This window comes from Mytilus galloprovincialis, chromosome 6 (genome assembly GCF_965363235.1).
Source record: "Mytilus galloprovincialis chromosome 6, xbMytGall1.hap1.1, whole genome shotgun sequence".
Lineage (NCBI taxonomy): Eukaryota > Metazoa > Mollusca > Bivalvia > Mytilida > Mytilidae > Mytilus > Mytilus galloprovincialis.
Genome location: NC_134843.1, coordinates 7,502,365 through 7,529,522, shown reverse-complemented (window position 1 = coordinate 7,529,522; position 27,158 = coordinate 7,502,365). Strand labels below are relative to the sequence as shown.

Sequence of the window (27,158 nt, the reverse complement as noted above, 5' to 3'; positions counted from 1 at the left end):
CAGTAAGTTTCTTAGGAAGTTACACAGAAATGTTCCGTTATATACCTTAACATTCATTATGTTAATTACTCCTGAACAATTCTCAAGTATAATTATAAGTAAAATCGGTGTACAGATGATAACAATTAATGTTGAAACAGTGTTCATAACATGAAACTAACAAAAACGGGTTTACAACTGTACTCGACGTTTGGCCTAACCACTGAGTGTGAACATGGCCAAAGATTTACTTCAGGACTAACATACACACGGTAAACCAAATTTTAGTATTTCTTTGTATTTGTAGAGACACATATTGTCGTATTTTGTTTGTTAATGGTTTCACTTGCTATCTTGTCCCATTTAATTGGTGTTATTGTCAAGCACTCCCCGTCAGATCTTTTCCCATTTCGAAGGAAGTCAGTTCGATTATTCTGTCGGATCAAAATAAATTGGAGACTGATATGTATTATCGGCTGCTTAGAAAATATGCACAGGTTTTAGACGTCAGTCTGTGGTTTTCTATGTTGTGTTTTTTGTGCTATTGTTTGTCTGTTTGTCTGTTTGTCTGTTTGTCTTAGCCATTGCGTTGTCAGTTTATTTTTGACTTATGAGTGTGAATGTCCCTTAGGTATCGTTTGCCTCTCTTTAACTGTGGAAACAGAACGCAATTAATCAGATTGATTTAGCAAAATTTCGCGGTTTATTAAAAAAAAGGGTTCTATCATCAGATGATATTAATGACTAATGGTAAAAACAAATTGGACAGAAATAAATAAAATAAGAAATTTGAAAAAAAAAAATACTTCAAGGTTAATTTCTATCTATATTTACGGAAGTGTCAAAATTGTAAAATCATGAAAATACTACACTCTGAGGAAAATTCAAAACGGAAAGTCCTTAATCAAGTTATTTGTAAAAACAAACGGGAAACCACTTATCATATTAGCTGTATGCGTACAAACTGATAAACTAATAAATGTTCATAGACGTGTTTAGACACAATATAAAAGGAAACAGAAATCCAATAAACAAGGAAAGTTGATTTTTAATACATATGCAGAATAACCTGTAAGAATGTCCTTCTATAGTAAAAATTGCTATGGGGTACCTATATTTTGCTGATTTTTGAAGGCATGAACTCATGTTGTCAAGATGAAAAAGTACCAAAAAGGCATCGTGTCATAGCTTTGATTGCACGGTATTATTTTGGATATTGTCTAAACAAGTTTTACTCCATACCCCTTCCATTTCATTCTCATTAACATTTTCGATAGTACGCACCGTTACAAAAAACCCAGTGATGTGGTCATAACTATTTATCTGTAACAAATGACTTATAAAGTATTCAAACAATTTTGGCAGTAAGCAGAAGTAAACGAAGACTGTGACAAAACCGCTCTAACAGAAATTACAGTATATTAAAGTCTCTTAAAATGTCAGAAAAAATAAAATTGTATATTAGTTAATAAATTGTCAGGCTAATAATTTCAACCCACTTGTCTGTCAAAGCAACTAAGCTCTGCCTTTCCACGTGAAATTGAAAATGATTGACGTAAAAATCAAGTCTGTTGCAACAGCAAGGCATACTATTTTCGCATAACGCTAAATATTTCTTTCAAAATAAAAACTATGCAAAAATAGAGCAATTTTACTATAGAAAGACATTTTTACAGGAAGTATAATAATTTCGCATAGTCAATGTAATTAAACACAACATTTTTATATAAATATCTTGGATACAACTATGATTTGAAGTAGTTTCAACATTAGGTAATCTGTTATTGTAATAGTTGGTTGAGAAGAGTCTCACTTTCACAAATATTTATATTCATAAAATCAGCTATGTTGCATTATTTTTGTGATTTCGGTAAAGAGCCAACGAATTGAAGTCCTCCGTACAGAAATCAAGTTTGAAGTTTTATTAATATGGGAGAACTAATCTTAATTGCTGTAGATAGAGCTCATTCGCAGCCATTCTTAAATTGCTCTGGAACTATATATACAAACGTTTTACCCATTCAAATTGCTTAATCATTTAGAGAGCCACAGTCTACCAAAGAGACTAACAAGGTAGGTGCATTTAGATGTAAGGGAGATAATTTTGTCCCATTTACTTATTTTTTACCTTTTTGGCTTCGCCACACCTCGGAAATAAAACCTGTTTATTTAATATGTAGGATATAATATAAAGATAGGAATAGGATTTAACTTTACAATTAAATAAGGGTTAAGAGTAGATTTTTGCAAATATAACTTAGGGGAATTTATTTAAGGGAATAATTTATTGTGAATATTGTATGTTGTCTTGTGTAGATATACTTGCACAAATATATATGTTTTAGTGTAAATTAAAATATGAAAACTTTATCGTCTCACTGATTTAAGAAACAGAGACTCAGGTCCTAGAACCCGGAAGTAGTTGTTATGTGGTCTTGGTATCTTTCAGTTCAATAATTTGGTTTGACTTCGAACCTGAACTACTATTATCAGATTATCACATGGCATTTTTCATATCGCATGTATTATCAGCCCTAGGTTCAATATCAGCCCAAGAGCCGCATGGCTCGAGGGCTGATATTGATCGAGGGCTGATAATACATGCGATATGAAAAATTAAATTTTATGATCTTTTTATCATATGCTTCAACAGTAGAGAAAAATAACAGATTCATATATTGATCTGTCTAAGTGGTTCCCGAAAAGAAGTTGAAAGACATGGTGAAAAGTTCACGGACGTCGGACCTAAAATCTGATACATTCAGTATGAAATCTTTCTATCAGAGAAAAAAAATACATTTTAATATGGCCGAATCGACACAAAAATAATTCAACAATATACATAATGAACATTGTTTGGAAAAGTCAACTTTTTTAAAGTAACTTTCTAAATTATGTTTCAGAAAAACTTAAAAAATGCATTTTTTTAACAATTTTTTTTTTTTTTTTTATTTAATTTAATTATTTTACACAATATACTTCCAGTATTCAAATAATTGTTTTGTACACTACTTTGTAATGTTTTCACTGAAAACGTCAGCCAACGTAGCATTGAGGTGTATTTTCCGGAATTTGTCGAGTATCACCGGAATGCCATGTGATTACGTTACGGAAAGGCATGTGATAACAATCGAAGCATATGATAAATTTTTCATATCAGCCCGCTAAGAACCAATTCGAAAAAATATGGAAAATACTTTAATTTAATGCTATTATCATACGGTAAAAATCATATGTTATTTAGTCTAAGATCTTTGAGTTTTTTTTTACCATGTATACGTCCAGTTCACGGGTGTCATTCGGTTTAACGAGAGAAATGATCGTGAAAGAATATCTAACGGCGGTCAAGTATTGAGAGACGATCGTGAAAGCTCTGGTAACGGATCGTGAAAGACATTTAATAGAGAAGACATATGAAAAATCAAAAAATGTTCTAATCAAGTTAATTAATTACACAGACAAATTTACGACAAAATAAAACTGTCTGTCAAAATGGTTCAACACTATGATCAGTATGTGAGAATATCCAGAAGTACATAGTTATTACAAAACAACAAAAGGCAGATTGCTTCTCGATATTTCAATGACATAAAAAATGTAAACAAACATGATTTTTTTCACAAATTCGACTAGAAAAACTACTTTTATCCGAATAAGGGCATTCTATTTGAATTAATCAAATGGTTTTTGTAGTTATTTTGTATGAACATAATCTGAAACTTGGTAAATAAAGAACTATTTACACAAAAATTGATTTTTCGGGTCGTGAAAGATCACGTACCGCATTTTTGAAGATCGTGAAAAGGATCGTGAAAGATCTGATGCTACGAAGACGTTCAAATTATTCTTCAATTATATCATAATTAATATTTGTTATTGGTTTTGAGAAAAGCTAGATAGGTCAACATCATCAATAGGTTTAAGCATTTCAAAGTATTAATATTTTCAGAAAATGAAATGTAAAATAGTTGGATGGTTGTAGGATGAAGATTTTTATTGTCATGTGAAGTACTCACTTATCACGAGTTATAGGATACCCACATTTTGTTAATTGGATCCTATAAACTACATGTCCGTCAGACAGGATTCACCTGACCCCGAATTTGCCTTATTTCATGGATGCAGATTCATTTTTGTGGTCAAGTCCGTATCGCGGTTTCGTTAAGTTTTAGGATAACTGTCTGTTGTTATGAATGTAAGGTGTACATTTTCGACTTCTGCTAGGTTTTAAATAACATCGAACTCATTATCATGCATCATTCGGCAATGTTCGTTTTATGCTGTTTAGCCTTTTGGATATATACCTGTATGCTTCACCGCCAAGGTATTTCGTGTATGGTGTACACGTCTGTCTGCATGTTTTATATATGACCATGATGACGTCAATTGTATTTGATATATTGAATGATAGTAAAATTTCTATGTCTGGCTGTCGGTCAGGGTTCATATACTTTTGACCTTATGTTCCGAATTAATTGGCCAAGCATTAACTTTTATTTTTGTCAGTTTCTAAGGCACTGTAAGGATCGGAACACATTTATTTGGTGTACGGGGTATTTGTAGAGATCTGTATGGCATGGTTCATCTGACCTTGAACTCTTTTTATGAACCATTGACTTTGACACTTCTAGTAAAACCCTTGATATTATAGACATTCAACAAATATACTATCATAAGTAAAGCAGACGAGATATTATAGCATTTGCGCTCTGGTATTCTATAGTCTGTAGTATATAGTTAAATCAATCCACATCTGCGTTGTATATAAAAAACTTACGAATTAAAGTACTGTTGCACAAAATGTTGGTTATTTTCAATCTCAAATTTCTCATGAAAGATGCTGTTTTGCTATAATTTTTTGTTTGATTGATATCATTTTGGTTTAAACGTTGCATATCCATATTATTGGCTAAATAGTGTCTGTTTGCCTGAAGTGCTCTTGACCGATACTCAGAGCTTAATCTTTCACACTTATTTAGACCTGTTTTTAGTTGTTTTTTTAACTTTCGAGGTAAAGTGTTGAATAGAAAAAAAAAATAGATTTATCAAAATAGTTACAATTTTCAACCAGTTGCAGGTTTATCAAATGGTAAAAGAAATACTGATTTCTGATTACTAGAATTAAGTCTAGTCACGCATTATCTTTCACAATCAAAATAATGCGTTGGCTGATCTTTCACGATCAAGTTTGATGAAAATTCAACAAATTCAAGGTTTTCATATACAAATTAATGCTTTTAAGGGAAGAACATACTTTAATTTTACTGTACTATCAGATACTCCAAAGATTAAATTTCAAATATATCATGATAAACTAAAATATGACCATTATAGGTACAAAAAGCGTGTTATTTGTAATTAATTTTAAAAACATGCATTGCGCCTTTTGTGTTCTTTCATAAAATACTGCATATTTTCTACCGGGCTGAAGTACGTTCACTATTCACTATTCACTTTTCACTATTCAAAATTCATGAATAGTGAATTGTGTTTTTGTGCACTATTCACTATTCAAGTTTATTATTGAATAACTTTAATATCTTCTTGTATGTCCTGGATATATAAAAAGAAGATGTTGTATGATTGCCAATGAGACAAAACTTCACAAGAGACTAAATTACACAACAATTAACAGCTACAGGTCATTGTACAGCCTTCAACTATAAGAAAAGCTCATACACCATAGTTAGTCACCGAATAAGAACGGCCTTATTAATGTACAAAAAATTCACGAAAAACAATAAAGTATTTAACACAGCAAAAAACGACAACCACTTGATTACACACTCCTTACTTGGGACAGGTACATACATGTATACAGAATGTGGCGGGGGTTAAATATATTAGCGTGACCCCCCCCCCCCTAAACCTAGGACAGTGGTGAAACAGTGCAACATAAGAACGACCTTATAAAAATGATTTGTGTAAGGCTAAACTAAACTCATCGAATGAATACAAATAGAAATACATGTAACAAAAAACATAGAGTAATCGCGGACAGATATACTTGTACATCTCAACAACAAAAAGACACTAAGTACAGTTCTGAGAGTACTCGCAGCTACTGATACATGTATAATACATTATATGCATATCTACAAGCTTACGGTACAATTGTCGCACTTAAGTTGTAACATATATTTCGTAAAGGGGAAAAAAGGGGGGGGTCCACTTTTATTCATCAAGCATTAATCTTATCATTCGTTTCCCCCATCATTACTCTATCGAATTGTTCCCACCAAATGAAAACCACCGGGGAGGGCAAACTAATTATAATGTCTCAAAGTGCCAATAATTCTTTTCTAAATCTCATTATCCAATTTAATATAAATACTCTAATCTCATTTTTTCACATTTATGCATAAAACATGGAAAATATAAAAACTATAAATATATATATACAGATAACAAAAGTTTCGTATAAAAAAAGTTTCGTATAAAAAACAAGGGGTATTTTCTCAGAGAAAAATCTAATAGTCGCACTAAAAAAGAGGATACCGTAAACCCTTGAATCATAAAACAAGAAAAAATACTTCCAAAGGACGTTACGATCGAGTTTTGAACCCTCGAATCCCCTAATTTCAGGTATATCCTATATGCCATAAGAAAGCTTATAAAATGAGGAACACAAGCTATTTTATGAATATAGTGCACGGATTTGGTTTAAGGGATATTACGGGGTCCATATTACGGCGCTCAAAAATAAAAAACGGCCAAAATCAAGAAAAAATAATTCCAAAGGACGTCACGATCGAGTTTTAAACCCTCGAATCCCCTAACTGTAGGTATATCCTATATACCATAAGAAAGCTTATATAATAAGGAACATCAGCTATATAGTGAATATAGTGCACAGATTCGGTTTAAGGGGTATCGAGGCGCCCGAAAATAAAAAACGGCCAAAATTAAGAAAAATTACTTTCAAAGGACGTTGCGATCAAGTTTTGAACCCTCGAATCCCCTAATTGCAGGTATATCCTATATACCATAAGAAAGCTTATATAATAAGGAACACAAGCTATATAGTGAATATAGTGCACAGATTCGGTTTAAGGAGTATTGGGGCGCCCGAAAATAACAAACGGTCAAAATCAAGAAATATTACTTCCAAAGGACGTTGCGATCAAGTTTTGAACCCTCGAATCCCCTAGTTACAGGTATAACCTATATACCATAAGAAAGCTTATAAAATAAGGAACACAAGCTTCATAGTTAATATAGTGCACAGATTCGGTTTAAGGGGTATCGAGGCGCCCGAAAATAAAAAACAGTCAAAATCAAGAAAAAATACTTCCAAAGGACGTTACGATCGAGTTTTGGACCCTCGAATCCCCTAATTACAGGTATATCCTATATACCATAAGAAAGCTTATAAAATTAGGAACACACGCTTCATACTGAATAAAGTGCACAGATTCGGTTTATGGGGTATCGAGGCGCCCGAAAATAAATAACAGTCAAAATCAAGAAAAAATACTTCCAAAGGACGTTACGATCGAGTTTTGAACCTCGAATCCCCTAATTACAGGTATATCCTATATACCATAAGAAAGCTTATAAAATAAGGAACACAAGCTTCATAGTGAATATAGTCCACAGATTCGGTTTAAGGGTATCGATGCGCCCGAAAATAAAAAACGGCAAAAATTAAGAAAAATTACTTCCAAAGGACGTTACGATCGAGTTTTCAACCCTCGAATCCCCTAATTGCAGGTATATCCTATATACCATAAGAAAGCTTATATAATAAGGAACACAAGCTATATAGTGAATATAGTGCACAGATTCGGTTTTAAGGAGTATTGGGGCGCCCGAAAATAACAAACGGTCAAAATCAAGAAAAATTACTTCCAAAGGACGTTGCGATCAAGTTTTGAACCCTCGAATCCCCTAATTACAGGTATAACCTATATACCATAAGAAAGCTTATAAAATAAGGAACACAAGCTTCATAGTTAATATAGTGCACAGATTCGGTTTAAGGGGTATCGAGGCGCCCGAAAATAAAAAACAGTCAAAATCAAGAAAAAATACTTCCAACGGACGTTACGATCGAGTTTTGAACCCTCGAATCCCCTAATTACAGGTATATCCTATATACCATAAGAAAGCTTATAAAATAAGGAACACAAGCTTTATAGTGAATATAGTGCACAGATTCGGTTTAAAGGGTATCGAGGCGCCCGAAAATAAAAAACAGTCGAAATCAAGAAAAAATACTTCCAAAGGACGTTACGATCGAGTTTTGAACCATCGAATCCCCTAATTACAGGTATATCCTATAAACCATAAGAAAGCTTATAAAATGAAGAACACAAGCTATATAGTGAATATAGTGCACAGATTCGGTTTAAGGGGTATCGAGGCGCCCGAAAATAAAAAACGGCCAAAATTAAGAAAAATTACTTCCAACGGACGTTACGATCGAGTTCGGAACCCTCGAATCCCCTAATTACAGGTTATCCTATATACCATAAGAAAGCTTATAAAAGAAGGAACACAAGCTTTATAGTGAATATAGTGCACAGATTCGGTTTAAGGGGTATTGAGGCGCCCGAAAATATAAAACGGCCAAAATCAACAAAAATTACTTCCAAAGGACGTTATGATCGAGTTTTCATCCCTCGAATCCCCTAATCACAGGTATATCCTTTATACCATAGGAAAGCTTATACAATAAGGAACACAAGCTTTGATGTGAATATAGTGCTCAGATTCGGTTTAAGGAGTATTGAGGCGCCCGAAAATAAAAAACCGCCAAAATCAAGAAAAATTACTTTCAAAGGACGTTACGATCGAGTTTTGAATCCTCGAATCCCGTAATTGCAGGTATATCCTATACACCATAGGAAAGCTTATATAATAAGGTACACCAGCTATATAGTGAATATAGTGCACAGATTCGGTTTAAGGGGTATTGGGGCGCCCGAAAATAAAAAACGGCCAAAATCAAGAAAAAATACTTCCAAAGGACGTTGCGATCGCGTTTTGAACCCTTGAATCCCCTAATAACAGGTATATCCTATATACCATAAGAAAGCTTATAAAATGAGGAACACAAGCTATATAGTGAATATAGTGCACAGATTCGGTTTAACGGATATCGAGGCGCCCGAAAATAAAAAACGAACAAAATCAAGAAAAATTACTTCCAAAGGACGTCATGATCGAGTTTTGAACCCTCGAATCCCCTAATCACAGGTATATCCTATATACCATAGGAAAGCTTATAAAATAAGGAACACAAGCTTTAATGTGAATATAGTGCACATATTCGGTTTAAGGGGTATTGAGGGGCCCGAAAATAAAAAACGGCCAAAATTAAGAAAGATTACTTCCAAAGGACGTTACGATCGACTTTTGAACCCTCGAATCTCCCAATTACAGGTATATCCTATACATCATTAGAAAACCTATAAAATAAGGAACACAAGCTATATAGTGAATATAGTGGACAGATTCGGTTTAAGGGGTATTACGGTGCCCAACAAATAAAAAAACGGCCAAAATCAAGAAAAAATACTTTCAAAGGACGTTACGATCGAGTTATGAACCCTCGAATCCCCTAATTACAGCTATATCCTATATACCATAAGAAAGCTTATAAAATGAGGTACTCAAGCCCTATAGTGAATAAAGTACACAGATTCGGTTTCAGAAATATTGGGGCGCCCGAAAATAAAAAACGGCCGCTTTTCGGTCACTTGTTACCCCTTAAATCGCATCTGTGCCACATATTCACTATATAGGTTTTGTTCCCCCTTCTATTACCTTTCTTAGGATATATAGGATATACCTGTAATTAGGGGATACGGGGGTTCAAAACTCGATCGTAAGGTAATTTGTGGTGTATTTTTTCTTAGGTTCGGCCGTTTTCGCTTTTCGGTCACTTGTTACCCCTTAAATCGCATCTGTGCCACATATTCACTATATAGGTTTTGTTCCCCCTTCTATTACCTTTCTTAGGATATATAGGATATACCTGTAATTAGGGGATACGGGGGTTCAAAACTCGATCGTAAGGTAATTTGTGGTGTATTTTTTCTTAGGTTCGGCCGTTTTCGCTTTTCGGTCACTTGTTACCCCTTAAATCGCATCTGTGCCACATATTCACTATATAGGTTTTGTTCCCCCTTCTATTACCTTTCTTAGGATATATAGGATATACCTGTAATTAGGGGATACGGGGGTTCAAAACTCGATCGTAAGGTAATTTGTGGTGTATTTTTTCTTAGGTTCGGCCGTTTTCGCTTTTCGGTCACTTGTTACCCCTTAAATCGCATCTGTGCCACATATTCACTATATAGGTTTTGTTCCCCCTTCTATTACCTTTCTTAGGATATATAGGATATACCTGTATAATACAGATATCCTATAAGTAAGTGCTATTATTAGATTTTATCGGGGAAACACCCCTAGTTTTTTATACGAAACTTTCAGTCCTTGGGTATATTACCTCCTATTGTCCTAATAGACTTTTTATATTTTACATAAAGTCTTTATTTATAAATATATAAGTATGTGAGAAATTTAAATGTTGGAAAATGAGATTTTGAAATTATTGGCACTTTGAGACATGTTTACTCTTTTCCCCTCCCCTGACACAGGGAGTACCGTTTAAATGGTTGATTTCATTTTATGTGGACATCCCATGCAGGAAACGAGTGAGCATTTTAATGCTTGATTAATAAAAGTGGACCCCACACACCCATTCAAATATGTGTAATAATTGTGACAATATGTGCGTTATTTTATGCATTAGAACGGGATTTGAGATGCATGATCAAGTTCAATATTTTACGTAAAGAATAAATAATTCTAGATAAAAGGGATCTGCATACCAAATATCCTATCTGTTTATACCTTAATACTATATATTACACAAACCTCGTATTCTAATCGAATTCCTATAGCAATTCATTACAGACATTACACTTAACAAATCAACTTAACGATCTTATTCTAAAAGGTTACGAATTCGGCCTGTCATTTATTCTTTGAATATTGTTTATATTGGATAGTAAAATAAATTCCATTGATCTTTTCTACACTCTGATGATTCCTGTATCTTGGCATTGCATGCACAATGTCATGTTTTTTTCTCTCTCTGTTCTTAACTATGTTGGATATGCTATGCTTGATAATTTAGTCTGAGGTGCATTTTTTATTAGTTGTTATTTGTTTTGAACTAGCTGTCAGTAATTGAGTACCGAACACACCCAGATCTGCACTGAGTGTCTTTTTATTGTTGGGATGTACAAGTACCCGGCCACGTTCACTCTGTGTTTTTATGCCCCACCTACGATAGTAGAGGGGCATTATGTTTTCTGGTCTGTGCGTCCGTCCGTCCGTCCGTCCGTCCGTCCGTCTGTTCGTTCGTTCGTCCGTCCGTCCGTCTGTCCCGCTTCAGGTTAAAGTTTTTGGTCAAGGTAGTTTTTGATGAAGTTTAAGTCCAATCGACTTCAAACTTAGTACACATGTCCCCTATGATATGATCTTTCTAATTTTAATGCCAAATTAGAGTTTTTACCCCAATTTCACGGTCCACTGAACATGGAAAATGATAGTGCGAGTGGGGCATTCGTGTACTGAGGACACATTCTTGTTGTTGTATGTATTTATCCTTATATCTATCTGATGAGTGAAGCCTTTTACAACTGATTTTTACATCGCGATAACCATGAGGGCATTCCGATGCATTGCTACAGTAGGAATTCTACTTGCGTACATTGTATCTTTTGTTTTTGACTGGTAACCGATCTATAATTTCGGAGACATTATCGAGTGCATCATAACATTCCTTATCGTCTGGGCAGAGTATACTGATTTGTATTACTACAATCAGAGAAATATTTATAAAAGAGATTAAGAAGTATCTGCTACAATATAATAGTTATTACGGTGTGGTTGTTTGTTCATCATTTATGCACGAACTTATCGTACAAAATAAATATTTCTTTGTACATTAACCTTACTTTCATGCGTAGAGATGGGAGACAGGTGCTTGTGACCGATGTTCAGTAATTCAGTACTTTTATTATAGTTGGTTCTTATGGGGTACTGTTATACCACTATCCTAGGTTAGGTTGGGGTTGGGATCTGCTAACATGTTTAACTCCGCCACATTCCGTGTGTATGTGCCTGTCCCAAGTGAATGTCGTTTCTTGGTGTATTACATACTTGTTTTTTGTTCATTCTTTTGATAAAATAATAATGCCGTTAGTTTTCTCGTTTGAATTGTTTTACATTGTCATTTCGGGGCCTTTCATAGCTGACTATGCTGTAGGGACTTGTGCATTGTCGAAGGCCGTACGGTGAGTAGCTGTTTTAAATATCTGTGTCAAGAGTTGTCTCATTGGCAAGCATACCATATCGGGTTTTTTTTCTTCTCATTTTTACATATACAAGTTGATACTAAATTTATTCAATTTCACAAACTTGAATAGTGAATAGTGCAAAAAAACACAGTTCACTATTCATGAATTTTGAATAGTGAAAAGTGAATAGTGAATAGTGAACGTACTTCAGCCCGGTATATTTTCTTTATCTTATTTCACAATTATGTTGAGGAAGTTAAACCATTTTGACAGACATATTTTTTGTTCGAATTTGTTCCACGTTTTGAAAATTAAGCGATTTTTTCAAAGATTCTGAGCTAGAATTTGCATTAAATGCCTTTCACGATCCGTTACCAGTATATATATCTTTATTCTCATAAACCAAAGTACAATGGTACAGAGACATATACAAATAAATTAACATAGTATAAATTTTAAATACAAATGTAAAATAGAGACATAAAGTGATTACCCAGGAGATTCTAGGCATTTAATAATAATTCTTATAAACTTGCACAGCTTGTTTAGCTCAGCTACTATTCATTACCAGAGCTTTCACGATCGTCTCTCAATACTTGACCGCCGTTAGATATTCTTTCACGATCATTTCTCTCGTTAAACCGAATGACATCCGTGCAGTTGCAAATGGTTCATGACGGAAAGTTGTCTCATTGGTAATTATCTATCATCTTATTATTACTAATGAGTCCTTTATAAATTGTTTCCGAATATGTTAATTTGCCAGGCATAGACTTGTACAATTCATAATATCCATGAAGCTGGAGATTAAAGAAATCAAAAGTTCATTTCGCGTGTTTTCCGAACTTACGGACAATTGGCCGAACAAGGATGTTATTAAGAATTTTTTCAAAGATGGCTTACGTAGCGAACATAAGCACTAATCAGAATATTTACAAAGATGGCAAATAGGGGTCATATTCGGAATATTTACAAGGAACTAACTTGAAGAAAAGAGACCGACTATTCAGAATCTTTCTGAAATAAACAAACATGGACATGTGCTGTTCAGAATTTTCTGAAGACGGCGAACACGACGAATAGGTTGGCGAATTGTCGACATGACATATTCCCAATTCTATACCAACCTGATATATCAGCACCTATTCATTCCGAGTCCATTGTGCATAAATCTAACAAAAACAAGCAAAGATCTGCCATTAGCTGCTATCGACCGAATAACATGAACTTTTGAATAATTTTGCTAAAATCCGACATGTTTTTGTTTACTTTAAGTTTTTTTCCATTTAGGCTGGTATATATGCCAAACAGGTAATTATAACCCATTTAGGCTGTTATATATCCCAAACAGGTAATTATAACCCATTTTGGTGTTTGGTGTCTGGTCCCAATCTGCTATTAAATGTTATTCTTATTTAAGATAGCTGCTCAAAGGATGCATGGTAGACAACTCTATTGTCAAATGCCACGTATATATATATCACTATAGGTAGGCTTAAATCAATATGATTTAAAAGTTCAGTATTAATACATCATGTGAGAAAACAACATATGTTATTTTGAAACAGATTGTATATTATATATTTAGAGAGATGTATTAGTTTTATGGACATATTTATTTAATACATCCATTTCGCAACTATATGTAAGTGCATTGGAAATGTTTAATTTGATGATAAATATATATAAGAAGATGTGGTATGAGTGCGAATGAGACAACTCTCCATCCAAGTAACAATTTATAAAAGTAAACCATTATAGGTCAAGGTACGACATTCAACACGGAGCATTGGCTAACACCGAACAGCAAGCTATAAAGGGCCCCAAAATTACTAGTTAAAACCATTCAAGAAGCTGTTCGATCATTACCCGTAAGCTAGTTTAGAAGGGGTGGTCCAAAAGAGGAGATTGAAAGATATGGCATACTGGACACATATTTAATTATCGGCATTACAGAACGTAGCCTATTTGACTCGGCGAGTCTTCATCTTTTGGTCTTTAAATTTCAATATAGAAACAACATCTTTCAAACATTGGTGCGAGCGAATTAAAGAACGGAAAATTAGTGACGCTATACAAACAGTATAAGTATATCGTTGAAAATTAATCATCCTTTATGGTACTTAATTCAGGAAGAACATTTTGAAACTAAAAAAAAAAAAAAAAAGTTTCTATCATTTACACTGAGTGCGAATATCCACTGCAAAGATTAAAAAATGTGAATCATGTTTTCTCCATTTACATGCAACAGAAACCTGCTGAAATTTTAATCAGCTTTACAGATAACGAATTGTCGGTATTTGTACTGCTTTAAGGGCATATGTTTGGGGCATGGCGTTTTTTTCTTTTCCCTTTTTTGTATTTAATTTCATTATTTGACTAGTCTCTTATATTCTTACTTATTTTCACTTGTTCTTAAACCTTGATGCTTCATACCTTTTTTTGCTTATACCCTATGTTACGAAGATCTCGTCTGTAATATGTCCATTGTCCCTGACCTCTTTCATTTTCTTGGTTGAGTGACTGCTTACAATTATTTGCAGTTTTTTTTTCTGTTAAGTGAAATACTTACTTATTATGAGTAATCGGGTAACTATATCTGGTATATGGGTTCCCTGCAAGGTCGACATGTTCGTTAGGTAAGATTCACCTGATCCTACCCTCATTCCATTGATCAGTGACCAAGGTTCAAGTGACTTGGTTAAGTCAAGTGAACTCAGATACTATAAGCAATAGGTCTACTATTTGGTGTATCGAATTAAAATGTATTGTGGTTTGGTCTCTTTCTCAGATACCATATTAAGCAATTAGATCATTATCTATTTGGTGTATGGATTAATTGTAAGGTGTACATATCTGACTGGCAGATTTAATTACCTTGATGTAATTTTCATTGTTATTTGTCAATGATAAGTTTTCTTTATTTTGTCAGTTTATCTGAAACTACAAGCAATAGGTCAGTTTTATTTTGTGTATAGAATGATTGTAAGGTGTGCATGTCTGTCTGGGAAGATTCATTTGACTTTTACCTCATTTTCCTAGATGATTGATAAAGTTATGTTTATACAATACTGGTAGTAAAACCTATATACTAGTAACTTTCAACAATAATTCGATGATAAGTAAAGCATTTGAGACATTTCAGCGAGGACACTCTTTTTTAAATGAATGCTAGTTCTTATTCCAATAGAAAAAAAAACCCGCTCAAGAATTGTAAATATCGTCATTAAAGGCCAACAACTCCTATATAAGTGAATATTGACTGATACAGCAGTTCGACTACGTAGACCACTGGGCTACAAAGGCCTCTTAATTTTTAAGAGATTTAAAGAAAAATAGCAAAACAATAGTAATAATTGCGTTTTAAGGCCAATAATTCATACTACAATTCGCTTGATAGTTTTTTTTATGTAAATGGACACTAGGCAGATCTCATCTCAACATTTTTTACCAGTCCGAGATTTTCTTAATGTATAGCAGTTTTCAAGATAATTGAACAAAATTAGCATTTTATCCCCCCTCTTTATGTTCTATGCTAAGCCATGGCGGTCACGTTATTTAGCAAGAGGGGTCATCAGACACATTTTTAAAGCTTGATATTCTGATGATGATTGTGGCCAAAATTAGTTAAATTGGCTCAATAGTATATAAGATAGGACATTTGTAAAAAAAAAAAAAAAAAAATTAAAAAAAGGACGACGACGGACGCCAAGTGATGAGAAAATCTCGATTGGCCCAATGGTCCAGGTGAAATAAAATCGAGTATGCACCTTAATTGTCTATCAAGAGTGCTCCACTCTAAAAATAACTAGTTTTTCATAGAATTGCTCGGTTCATTATGCATGTGTTCGATTATTCTTCTATTATCTGAGCACAATCTTTACGTTTGTATATATGATACTTTGATGATATAGACTTAAATCAAGCGTTCCAACTGAGTGCACTGTAATAGTTTTGTACAAAATACGTTTTATAACTCTGATGTTTTTGTGTATGGATTGAGTATTTTTTTGCACATAATTTGTATTTTACAATACGTTGTCTATTTGAGTACACTTATAGATCTGTCGTTGACAAAGCAGACGACTTCTTTATATCTGATGATATTCATGGGAAGTTTAATCATGTGAGATTGGTAGACTGTTAATATCTATTGTCCGAACGTTATTACATCTTTTAGATTTGACATGGAACATAGCAAGAAAATACTAGAACTGAAGAAAAGACTGGTGGGAATTAAACCACTAGAAGACGAGCCTGAGTTTTTCAATTCAGAAGAAACGTAAGTTTTTAATTTGAATTCTGTATGTCAAACCTTACTGTTTTTACAGCACGACTCCGATACCAAACTTGCTTTGGTCCATTTCACCTTTTCTATCTAGAACAGTCGCAGATTTAGGGGAGGTCAGGAATTCATGGACGTTTTACATGTTCCATTCCTGGCATTGCCTAGTTTGCACCCTGTTTTTTTTCAAATTTCAGGATCCGCGTCAGTCGGAAAAATATATAGCTGCTAGAAGCTAACCGCCTTAGCCCTATGTATTTAATCTATCGATTTGTCAATACAGACGTTGCTCCTTTATAATGATTGATTCTCGGGATTAATTTGTGGCGTTTGAAGCCACATGTAGAAATCTTGACTATGTCGCGACCACCGGTTTTTGTCGAGCCCTAAAGTCGAAGTCGCGAGACTAAGTGATCCTACATTCCGTCGTCGGCGGCGTCCACAAATATTCACTCTGTGGTTATAAACTTTCTTATACTATTTTGGATTCGTACCAAACTTAGACAGAAGCTTGACAGTTGTTTATGATCAAAAGCTAGTATTCAGAGGAATATTATTATTGATTTTTTCCCCTCATTTTTGTTTAGCCTGTGATTAACAGCAAAAGTAGGCGAGACACTGGGAACCCTTACCGATTTTTTTTGTTAGCAGTCGGAAAATTTGGAGAGAACCACCGACCTTTTGCAGGAAAATGACAATCGTTGTCAATTAAGATATGAATACAATCGCACTTGCCACGAGCGGTGTTCGAACTCGTAACCTCATTGTTGACAAGCAAGTGGTCACTATAGACTAACTATTTAGACCACGAGGCCACCGATTTATTGTCGAGCCTGCAACTTTTGTTGCAGAAAGCTCGACATAGGGATAGTGATCCGGCGGCGGCGGTGGTGTTACCTAACTTCTTAAAAGCTTTATATTTCAGAAGGAAGAAGACCTGGTTGCTTCATACTTTGTACATAGATGACTCATGTTACGAACTTTCCGTCAGTCACATGTCCAATGTCCTTGACCTCATTTTCATGGTTCAGTGACTACTTGAAAAAAAGTTCAGTTTTTTTGTAATGTTAAATTCTCTCTTATTATAAGTAATAAGATAACTATATTTGGTATGTGTGTACCTTGCAAGGTCCTCATGCCCGTTACAGTTTTCACTTGACCTCACTTGACCTCGACCTCATTCCATGGATCAGTGAACAAGATTAAGTTTTGGTGGTCAAGTCCATATCTCAGATACTATAAGCAATAGGTCTAGTATATTCGGTGTATGGAAGGACTGTAAGGTGTGCATGTCCAACTGGCAGGTGTCATCTGACCTTGACCTCATTTTCATGGTTCAGTGGTTCAGTTAAGTTTTTATGTTTTGGTCTGTTTTTCTTATACTATATGCAATAGGTCTACTATATTTGGTGTATGGAATGATTGTAAGGTGTACATGTCTAGCGGACAGGTGTCATCTGACCTTGACCTCATTTTCATGGTTCAGTGGTCAAAGTTAAGTTTTTGAGTTTTGGTCTATTTTTCTAATACTATATGCATTAGTCAACTATATTTGGTGTATGGAAATATTTTAATATGTCAGGTGCGCAGGTTTTATTTGACCTTGACCTCATGTTTACGGTTCATTCTGGGTCGTTTTCAAAAAATGTCGAATTTTCAGTACACCCATGCTAACTTTTTTATTTCTAATGGAAATTTCAGTTGTAATGGTTTAAATGAAAGCTTGTCAGATTTGTAATTCAGAACATTAATAATAAACACACCTTACATCTATTTTGATAAGATTAAACTGCATTTAAGACCCATTTTGGGGGTATTTGTCTGCGTACAGTGTCAGAAAATCATATTTCAAATGATTTTTTTGCGATTTTCTGATCGGCTTGATATCTGCAAAAGGGACTTTTTAAGAACGTTAAATATTACTTTAACGAAAAATCGTAGCTTCTATATCATTGTATGTAACATATTATCTACAAACTAAATCGAATCTGCGTACAGGAGGTTCATGTCTTTCCTGTTACCGCTACTTAAATCAGCCGTTAAATTATTCTCCCTATGAATATTGAATCAGTCAGTGTTGATCTCAAAAGTACAAAGTAATCTTTACATTTAAAACGCCTCGTTTCTTGAACGACAGTGTAGAGAAAAGAAATTTCAAGACATTTAGTGAAAAAAATATAGCGTACTTTTTTTCATGTCTATGCTGTTACCACCAATTTCGATTAAATACACCAACAGTATACTTGTAAAAAGTGCAATAACGTGTTGGAAACCAAATTCACAATAGAAAAACATAATCACTTCACCAAAGGGAGTAGTTATTTCACAACAGCAATCAAAAACGAAGAAATTTGTCTATCCTGTTACTATGGTTGCTATGGTTACAGTAACAGGATAGACAATTGTAGACAAAAACGTCGTTAATTTTTTCATCTTAACATATAGGTGCAAAACGAATGAAATATTTCGTTGTTTGAAGTCATCTTAAGGTTATAACGTCTTAATCTTCCCAATTAAGCATTCGCAGGTGCAATACTGATATCGGTAACAGGATAGACAAAAAGGTAACAGGATAGACTTTTATATAGTAATATATCAGAAACGTACGTTCCTGTTACCAATGATATATAGAGAAAAGTAAACTAACTTATGAGGGATTTACTTGATGTTGGGTTTATTTGAAAGGGTGAAAAAATGCCGAACAATATAAATTGCTATCTTAGACTTGCATTACTGGTGGTAATTTTTACAACCTTTGAAAACCAATTTTTAGAGGCATTTTTCAGTACAACCTGGAAAATTGGCAAATAATCTATCATATTACAGAATGAATATATATAGAAGTTTATTCTCTTGAGAACCATCTAATTGTCTACGTAAAACAAGCTTAACATTTTATCTTAACCTTTTCTTAATAACCCAAAATTTCTTTTGAAAATGGTAACAGGATAGACAAAATAATGTACCACCGATCAAAAAATGTTTCAACATATTCTTGTATGACATCATTAAGATTGCATCTTTTAATATGTTGTTCTTAAAGTACTGTTTGTTTTGATTTGCTTATGTAGAGGGTTGTTTGAATAAGTAACTTTTAATATTTTTTTCAATTTCAAAATTCGACATTTTTTGAAAATGACCCTGCTAAGTGTTCTGTGTTTGTGTTTTGGTCTGTTTTTCTTAATTTATAAGCAATAGGTCAACTATATTTGTTGTATTGAAGAATTGTTAGATGTACATAAAATTGAGAATGGAAATGGGGAATGTGTCAAAGAGACAACAACCCGATCAAATAAAAAACAACAACAGAGGGTCACCAACAGGTCTTCAATGTAGCGAGAAATTCCCGCACCCGGAGGCGTCCTTCAGCTGGCCCCTAAACAAATATATACTAGTCCAGTGATAATGAACGCCATACTAATTTCCAAATTGTACACAAGAAACTAAAATTAAAATAAAACAAGACTAACAAAGGCCAGAGGCTCCTGACTTGGGACAGGCGCAAAAATGCGGCGGGGTTAAACATGTTTGTGAGATCTGAACCCTCCCCCTATACCTCTAACCACTGTAGTAAAGTAAACGCATAACAATACGCACATTAAAATTCAGTTCAAGAGAAATCCGAGTCTGATGTCAGAAGATGTAACCAAAGAAAATAAACAAAATGACAATAATACATAAATAACAACAGACTACTAGCAGTTAACTGACATGCCAGCTCCAGACTTCAATTAAACTGACTGAAAGATTATGATTTCATCATATGAACATCAGGCACAATCCTTCCCGTTAGGGGTTTAGTATCATACCATCATAACATATATGAGAAGAACATAACCCGTGTCATGCCAACAACTGTTTTTAAAAATCAAAGCGCTGTAAGCACTGTAGGCAGTTAACCAAAAACCAAGGCAAACATAATTATGAAAACTGTGGCAATGTTGCTTCAATTTTTTTTTAAAAGATTTAAAAGAACAAACATTAAACATTCATATATAATTGTACATTTATGTTCATTTAATGAATTAATCATTAAGGCAAATAATTCATATTTTATCAAGGTTTTCAATAGCAACGTATACATCAAGTATATATTTTTTCATGGTCATGAGTCTCGAGTCAGCAGTGGTACAAATTCGCAATGATTGCAGTTCTTCTAGTTGGTCGTAATAGTTCGTATTAGTTGACTGTTAGTATTTCAAGTTGACTTTAGTACGAGCTTGTAAAAGTATGAATGGACTTGCTACCCTCGAAAGAAAACTGAGTTTGTGTTCTACAGTACAATATATTTCATTTGTTTTGTTATATAATTGTCCAATACATGAATATATATGGTTGAGGTGTGGGGATCTCATCTGTTTCCAAGTTATCAAACAGGATTGGGTTAGGGTGACCCTTAGGACTCTCCCTATATTTCATTTGATTTGTTCTTTTGTCTTATACCTGAAAATATATGGTTTAATTTAAGGTTACTATATAGGATCTTGACTGTTTCCAAGTTCTTCAACAGGAGGGGTGGGGTGACCGCAGGGACTTCCCCTATATTTTATTTGATTTGTTATTTAGTCCCATACATGAGTATATATGGTAACGTGGTGAGGATCTCGACTGTTTCCAAGTTCTCAAACATGAGGGTGCAGTGACCCTAGGGACTCCCCCTATATTTTATTTGATTTATTATATTGTCCCATACATGAATATATATATATGGTTTAGGGGTGGGGATCTCGACTGTTTCAAAGTTCACAAACAGGAGTGGTGGGGTGACCCCAGGGACTCCCCTGTATTTCATTTGATTGGTTATATTGTCCCGTACATGAATAAATATGGTTGAGGGGTGAGGCTCACGACTGTTTCAAAGTTCTGAAGCAGGAGGTGGTGGGTGACCCTAGGGACTTCACCTATATTTCATTTGATTAGTTATGTAGTCCCATACATGAATGTATATGGTTGAGAGGTGGGGATCTCATCCGTTTCAAAGTTATCAAACATGAGGGGGGTAGAGTGCCCCAAAGGACTCCACATACATATAATTTGCTTACATTCAGGTATCATATAATCTAGTTGTACTATATGTTTAAAATAAGAAACTTCCAGCTATTTTAACTGACCCATCAAAATTGAGAAAAAAAATACCCATTTAGTAATATATTTACACTTTAAAAGCATCTAACTTGCTTTACCAACATTTTTTACTGATAAAGAAAATTTTTACTGTCACCAGGACCATATATATTGTAAGATATACTGTTCCCAGCTGTCACAAAGACTCACATTGTATTGGATTTTGACATTAAAATTTGTCAAAAAGTAATTTTTAGTTTCCTATGGGTACCTATGGATCTTCAGAACGCTGGCACTATTACACCATTATTTTCTGCTCTACTTCATCATCATTGTATTTAATTGTACGTTTCTCACATTTTCAGTACAAAATATTTTCTGTTTTTTTATTCTTTTACATATATCTTTTGGTTTTCAATACTAGTGTTTATATTTAATTACCATGCAAAGATGTATTTTGTCATCTGTCTGATTTTTTTAAAAGTTCAAAGATCGCCAAAACCCGGAATTACCCATATCCGCTTCCGAAATCGGATCCGATATTAGAATTTACTTCTCATGTCAGCCATTTTCTTTTCAATGTTGTTTTTGTCAGATACGATTTTACTCGAATTTACACATTATTTGTCGGCGATTTTCTGTATAAAGCTAGCGGTTGAACAAAATGAAGATCGTTGTCATGAATAATAATGCTAAAAACAAGTTTTGAGATCGTTTATTAGGTACTTTGGTAAAAAAGTTTGCAAAGTTATTTTTTATTTCCTCTCAAGTCGTGCATGTCGAGCGTAGCTAGTAACCAAGTCGAAAGTCCGACTGCAAAAGTGGAAGTTCGCAGACCTCGGACAGCCGCTAATTGAACCCTTGCCTCCAAATTGAAAATATACAAAAATTTCGTCTTATAATTTAAAATTGCCGCCAACAGCATGAACAGTGGAACTTATTTTAAGACTACTGACGTAGTTGACTACGTATTGGCGACAAACAATATTCCTACGACTTTTGCCATTTGGGAAATCTAAACTACTTGTCTTTAGAAATTTTCGGCGATTAAACATTTCATATATTTGTTCTTTGACAGCTTAGCCAAAATCTCAGGGGATAATAAACTACATAAAGATTTCTAATGTGCCCTACTTCCTATGTGCAACTTCAAAACTTTTGGATAAATCGACGATCATTTAAGGTTTTTCTGATCCTATTTTTTGTAATCAAGAATTAAAAGTATGAAAAAACTGTCCAATTAGTTATGAATAACATAACATCCAGCTAAATAATAACAATGGCACATATTTCAGCATTTATTGGGGTGAACACAAATCGAGGGTGCTCGCATAAGGCAGCTTAACTGCCTAAAAATAATGTGTTATGTCTGCTTGGCATGGTTCATCTGACCTTGACCTCATTTTCATGGTTAATTGATTAATGTTTCGTTTTCTTGGTTTATGTTGAGTTTATGTGACAGTTGTAATAAAGCTTTATATTTAAGACTATCAACATAATATCAATGATTAGTACAGAAGGGGATACCTTTCAGTGTGTGCACTCTTTTAATAAATATTTTAATAAATTTTAAGCAGGTTTGTTGATACATTTTAGAAAACTTTGTGTGCTACTTTCAGTCAGGCAATTGAGAGATAAACAGGATTATTTTTACCCTTTGGTGCATCCGTTACGCTTTTCGGGATTTATCTTGATCAGTGCAACACTAAAAGCAAACAAATAATCAAAATTAGGACGGTAGGTCTAAATACTAGATAGGCACAGATAAAGTAGCTTAAACGATCTTAAACAGAACTCAAATTAACCCAATTCACCAAAAGACAAGTTGGACCTAGGGAGTTGCAACCTTAGTCTCTACACCATTCATAAATGTATTTATGTAAAATTTTGACCTTGACCTCATTTTCTTGGATTCCATTCAGTAGATGTGATAGTTGTAGTTAAGATTTATATTTAATAGAACTAACAACATACATTACAATCAATTGTTAGTACAGAAGGCGAGACATTTAAGCGTGTGCACTCTTGTTAAAGCTTGTTCTTAGATGCATCATATCTAGTATGCAGATACATTATGTTACGATTTTTCCGTCTGTCATATTATTGCCAATGAGACTTAACTATCCATGCACCAAGTTGAAATGAAATGGATTTAAGCTATGATAGGCAACCAACCATACGGCATTTAACGATTAGAAAAACCCATACAGTATAGTCGACTATAAACACTGTAAGTGTTCAATTGAGAAAACTTACGGCCAATGCGATTTCCTTAAATTGCTAACATCCACTTGATTTGATCTTTGATGGATATTTGTCTCAATGGAAATCATACCACATCTCCTTATTTTTATATATATTCTATAATGCATTCTGTATAAAATACTCGTTAGACTTTAGTGTTATTTAAGAATTGAATGCTCTTTTTTGTAAATTTATTGGGGTGTAAAAGCGTTGACCGAAGTACATTTTGTATGAAGCGCGGAAGCGCTTCATACTAAAAATGTGCGCACGGTCAACGCTTTTACAACCCTATAAAGTTACAAAAAAAAGCATTCAATACTTATAATTACATTTTTACCTATAGGATCCTGAAAACACGCCTTTTATCAAGTTTTTATTTCATTTACCTGTGCACTTTATTGTGGGACCTCGTGTCATCATGAATGAAAAGTTTTATTGTGTGATACAACTGCTTAAGGAATAACACGTGATGTACAGTTAGCCAATCAGAATAACGTATTATAGTGAAACATACATTTAATGTAATTATTGTAACACTAACGACGATTCAGCCTGTTCTCACGGGATTGTGTGTTAGGCTGTATGTGTAGAGATGAGAAGTGTAGACAGACGAAAAGGTGACTACCGTGAGCAATTCAAAGTGGTAGTAAATAATACATAGGTTGTTTTTGTTTTGGAGACAAGTGTGTGTGTTCTGCTTGTAAATTTGACATTCTCAAATGCAAATTGATGGGGAAAAGCCCTGGAATACTGATTAAGAATTTAGAATTACTCAAGTTGTTAGCGCGATTTGCTCACATCATATCTCATACAATATTTCATTTGTAATTTCAGGCTAGTAAGATTCTTGAAATCAAGGGAATGGAATATAAACGAAACTGAGAAAATGCTAAAAGAATCAATAGAATACAGAAGAAGAATTCGTCCTTCACATTTAGATTGTAAATGGTGCCATGACCGACCGGGTTGTCATTCAATGGTATTTTTGTGTATAATTTTGTATGAGATGGCTCATTAACATTAATTCTAAATGCACATTATGCATAATGACTTTTTTTATATATCAGATATATCGCCCGATAGACACGTTTTCGTTATGATGGATCAACCTTTGTACTTGCTTCCAAGACACCTTTTGACGAATGCGTACGATTAATAACTCAGTCAATAAATAATATCGTCCACCAATCAATTGATCAATCAATCAATCAATCAATCAATCAATCAATCAATATTCAAGCAATTTATCATACAATCGGTTTGATTACCTATATTGAAAAAAAGACTGAACCGGTACAGTAGTTGGTAAAAAGGATACATGATACTAAAAAATGATATCTGATTAAGGTGTATCACCAAATATTCCAAAAATAACACTTGACAAACAATCATTGAAATTGTACAGGGCACTCTCATAACTATAACCAATGGCTTATAAATGGCATGACCACTTTGTTTTACTGTTAAAAGCATCTTCGTTGGTTATATCATGAAGTGTTACACAGCAACCATGAAATATCATTCTTACATTCAATGACAAGTGAAAACTGTGAGAAGTCTTTATTTAATTATATTCATTTGTTATAAACCCTTGTACAGATTGTCAATGTGTCAGTTCGATGTGGTTTTTATACTTTGTTTTGATTATAGACTTTACATTGAATTCACTTCAGAGACAAGTTGGTTTTGATGAAGCTGGAAGACCTGTCATTTACTCCAATTTTGCTCAAGCTAATCTACGTCATAATACCTCAGAAGATACTATCTGTCATTGTACCTATCTTATAGAAAATGCCAAAAGGACTATGCCACCTGGAGTTTCAACATGGGTCTTTGTTATTGATTGTACAGGTAAGGAAATACTACCTGGAGTTTCCTCATAGGTAAAAAATATATGAAAGACTGCAATTGTGTTATATCACATGAAAAAATTACTAAAGTTGCACTTTAAAAAATTATCTATCTGCCTTTTTTAATTTGATGAAAATTTCAACCTTTTATTTATTATCATTCAGAAAGTTTGTATATGAAATCATCAATAAAAGTATAATATATATAGTTAATGTTAATGTTTTTTTTATTGCAGGTATGACTATACAAGCATGCAATCCAAAACTTGGTTATGGTGTAACACAAGTAATGGCTAATCATTATCCAGAACGTCTAGGACTTGTTATCTGTGTTAATCATAACCCAGTCTTCCAAGGAATCTGGAAAGCCATGAAAGTATTTATACACCCTAACACTTCATCCAAAGTCAAACTTGTCAAGTCAAAGTCTAAAGTCAAACAAACATTCCTGGAGGTATTCCCGTCAGAATTGACAGACTGGATTCTTGAGGAAATGAGACAAAACAAGATCAAGCCATTACCTTCCACACAGAGGGAGTTTTGGAATAAACCTTCTGACAGTGGACGTCATGATCCGAGAGGTTGTTCCTCATACATAGAAAAATACATTGAAAGAAGTGAAAAAGAAAATGCTGCTTTTGAGATTTTACATAAAGCACATCCTAATATAATGGATTCTATCAAAGGAAAAGTTGTATCTGTGAAAAAATCTTCTGAACTTGAAAAGAAGTCATCACCATGCCATCATGTTGATTCTTGTAATTCTGACAGTGACGAGGAATTTGAACAAATTGAAATGCTAGATATTCCAGATGAGTTCAAAGTTCCTGATGATGCAGTAAAATTTACTTGAATAAAGTTTTGTTAGTTGTTAAGTATCACATAATTCATAAACAGAACAAATCAAAAACCAAAGTGTGTTTTCCATTGTACACCATGTCCCATTCTACTTTTGGCTATACATTTTATCCATTTTGGTTACAAGCTCTTCATTTTTTAATGTTTTGAATGTTCAAAAATTTTGGCCTGCATCACCATATATTGTTGAAGTACACATCTGGTGCTTAAAAATTGGTACCTTGAATGTTATCATAACTTAATTTGGCATTTACTTTAGTAAGTTACATCATAATAATTTTAAAACATGTGTACTAAGTGTGTGACCACAACTTCATAGTAAAATATCCCATTAAGGCTTTAAACTGATACTCTATGAACACATCCCGAAAAAATGGTCACCCAATCAAGACAAATAAACATTTAGAGTCCAAGTTTTGTCTTGCCTGCGAGTTTCACATGTCATAAGGATGTGAAAACTTTTAGATTCTACTAATTATAGGTAAACTATTTTGGTATATGGAATGATTGTAAGGTGTACATGTCCGTCTGGCAAGTATTATCTGATCGTAACTTTTTTCA

General features: G+C 33.9%; 1 protein-coding gene across 2 annotated transcripts; it reads left to right on the top strand.

Moving 5' to 3' along the window:
* The first annotated feature begins 23 nt into the window (after positions 1-23).
* Positions 24-26,614, top strand: LOC143078823 (phosphatidylinositol transfer protein 3-like). 2 transcript variants are annotated; one of them, XM_076253807.1, is made up of 5 exons: positions 24-251; positions 16,477-16,578; positions 24,724-24,868; positions 25,563-25,740; positions 25,976-26,614. In XM_076253807.1, the coding sequence occupies exons 1-5, from the start codon at positions 151-153 to the stop codon at positions 26,590-26,592; spliced, it is 1,143 nt and encodes a 380-aa protein (XP_076109922.1). In that variant the 5' UTR covers positions 24-150; the 3' UTR covers positions 26,593-26,614. The 2 variants fall into 2 exon arrangements, with proteins under 2 accessions (XP_076109922.1, XP_076109923.1); XM_076253808.1 differs by lacking the exon at positions 24-251 and adding an exon at positions 13,775-13,941.
* Positions 26,615-27,158: the final 544 nt, after the last annotated feature.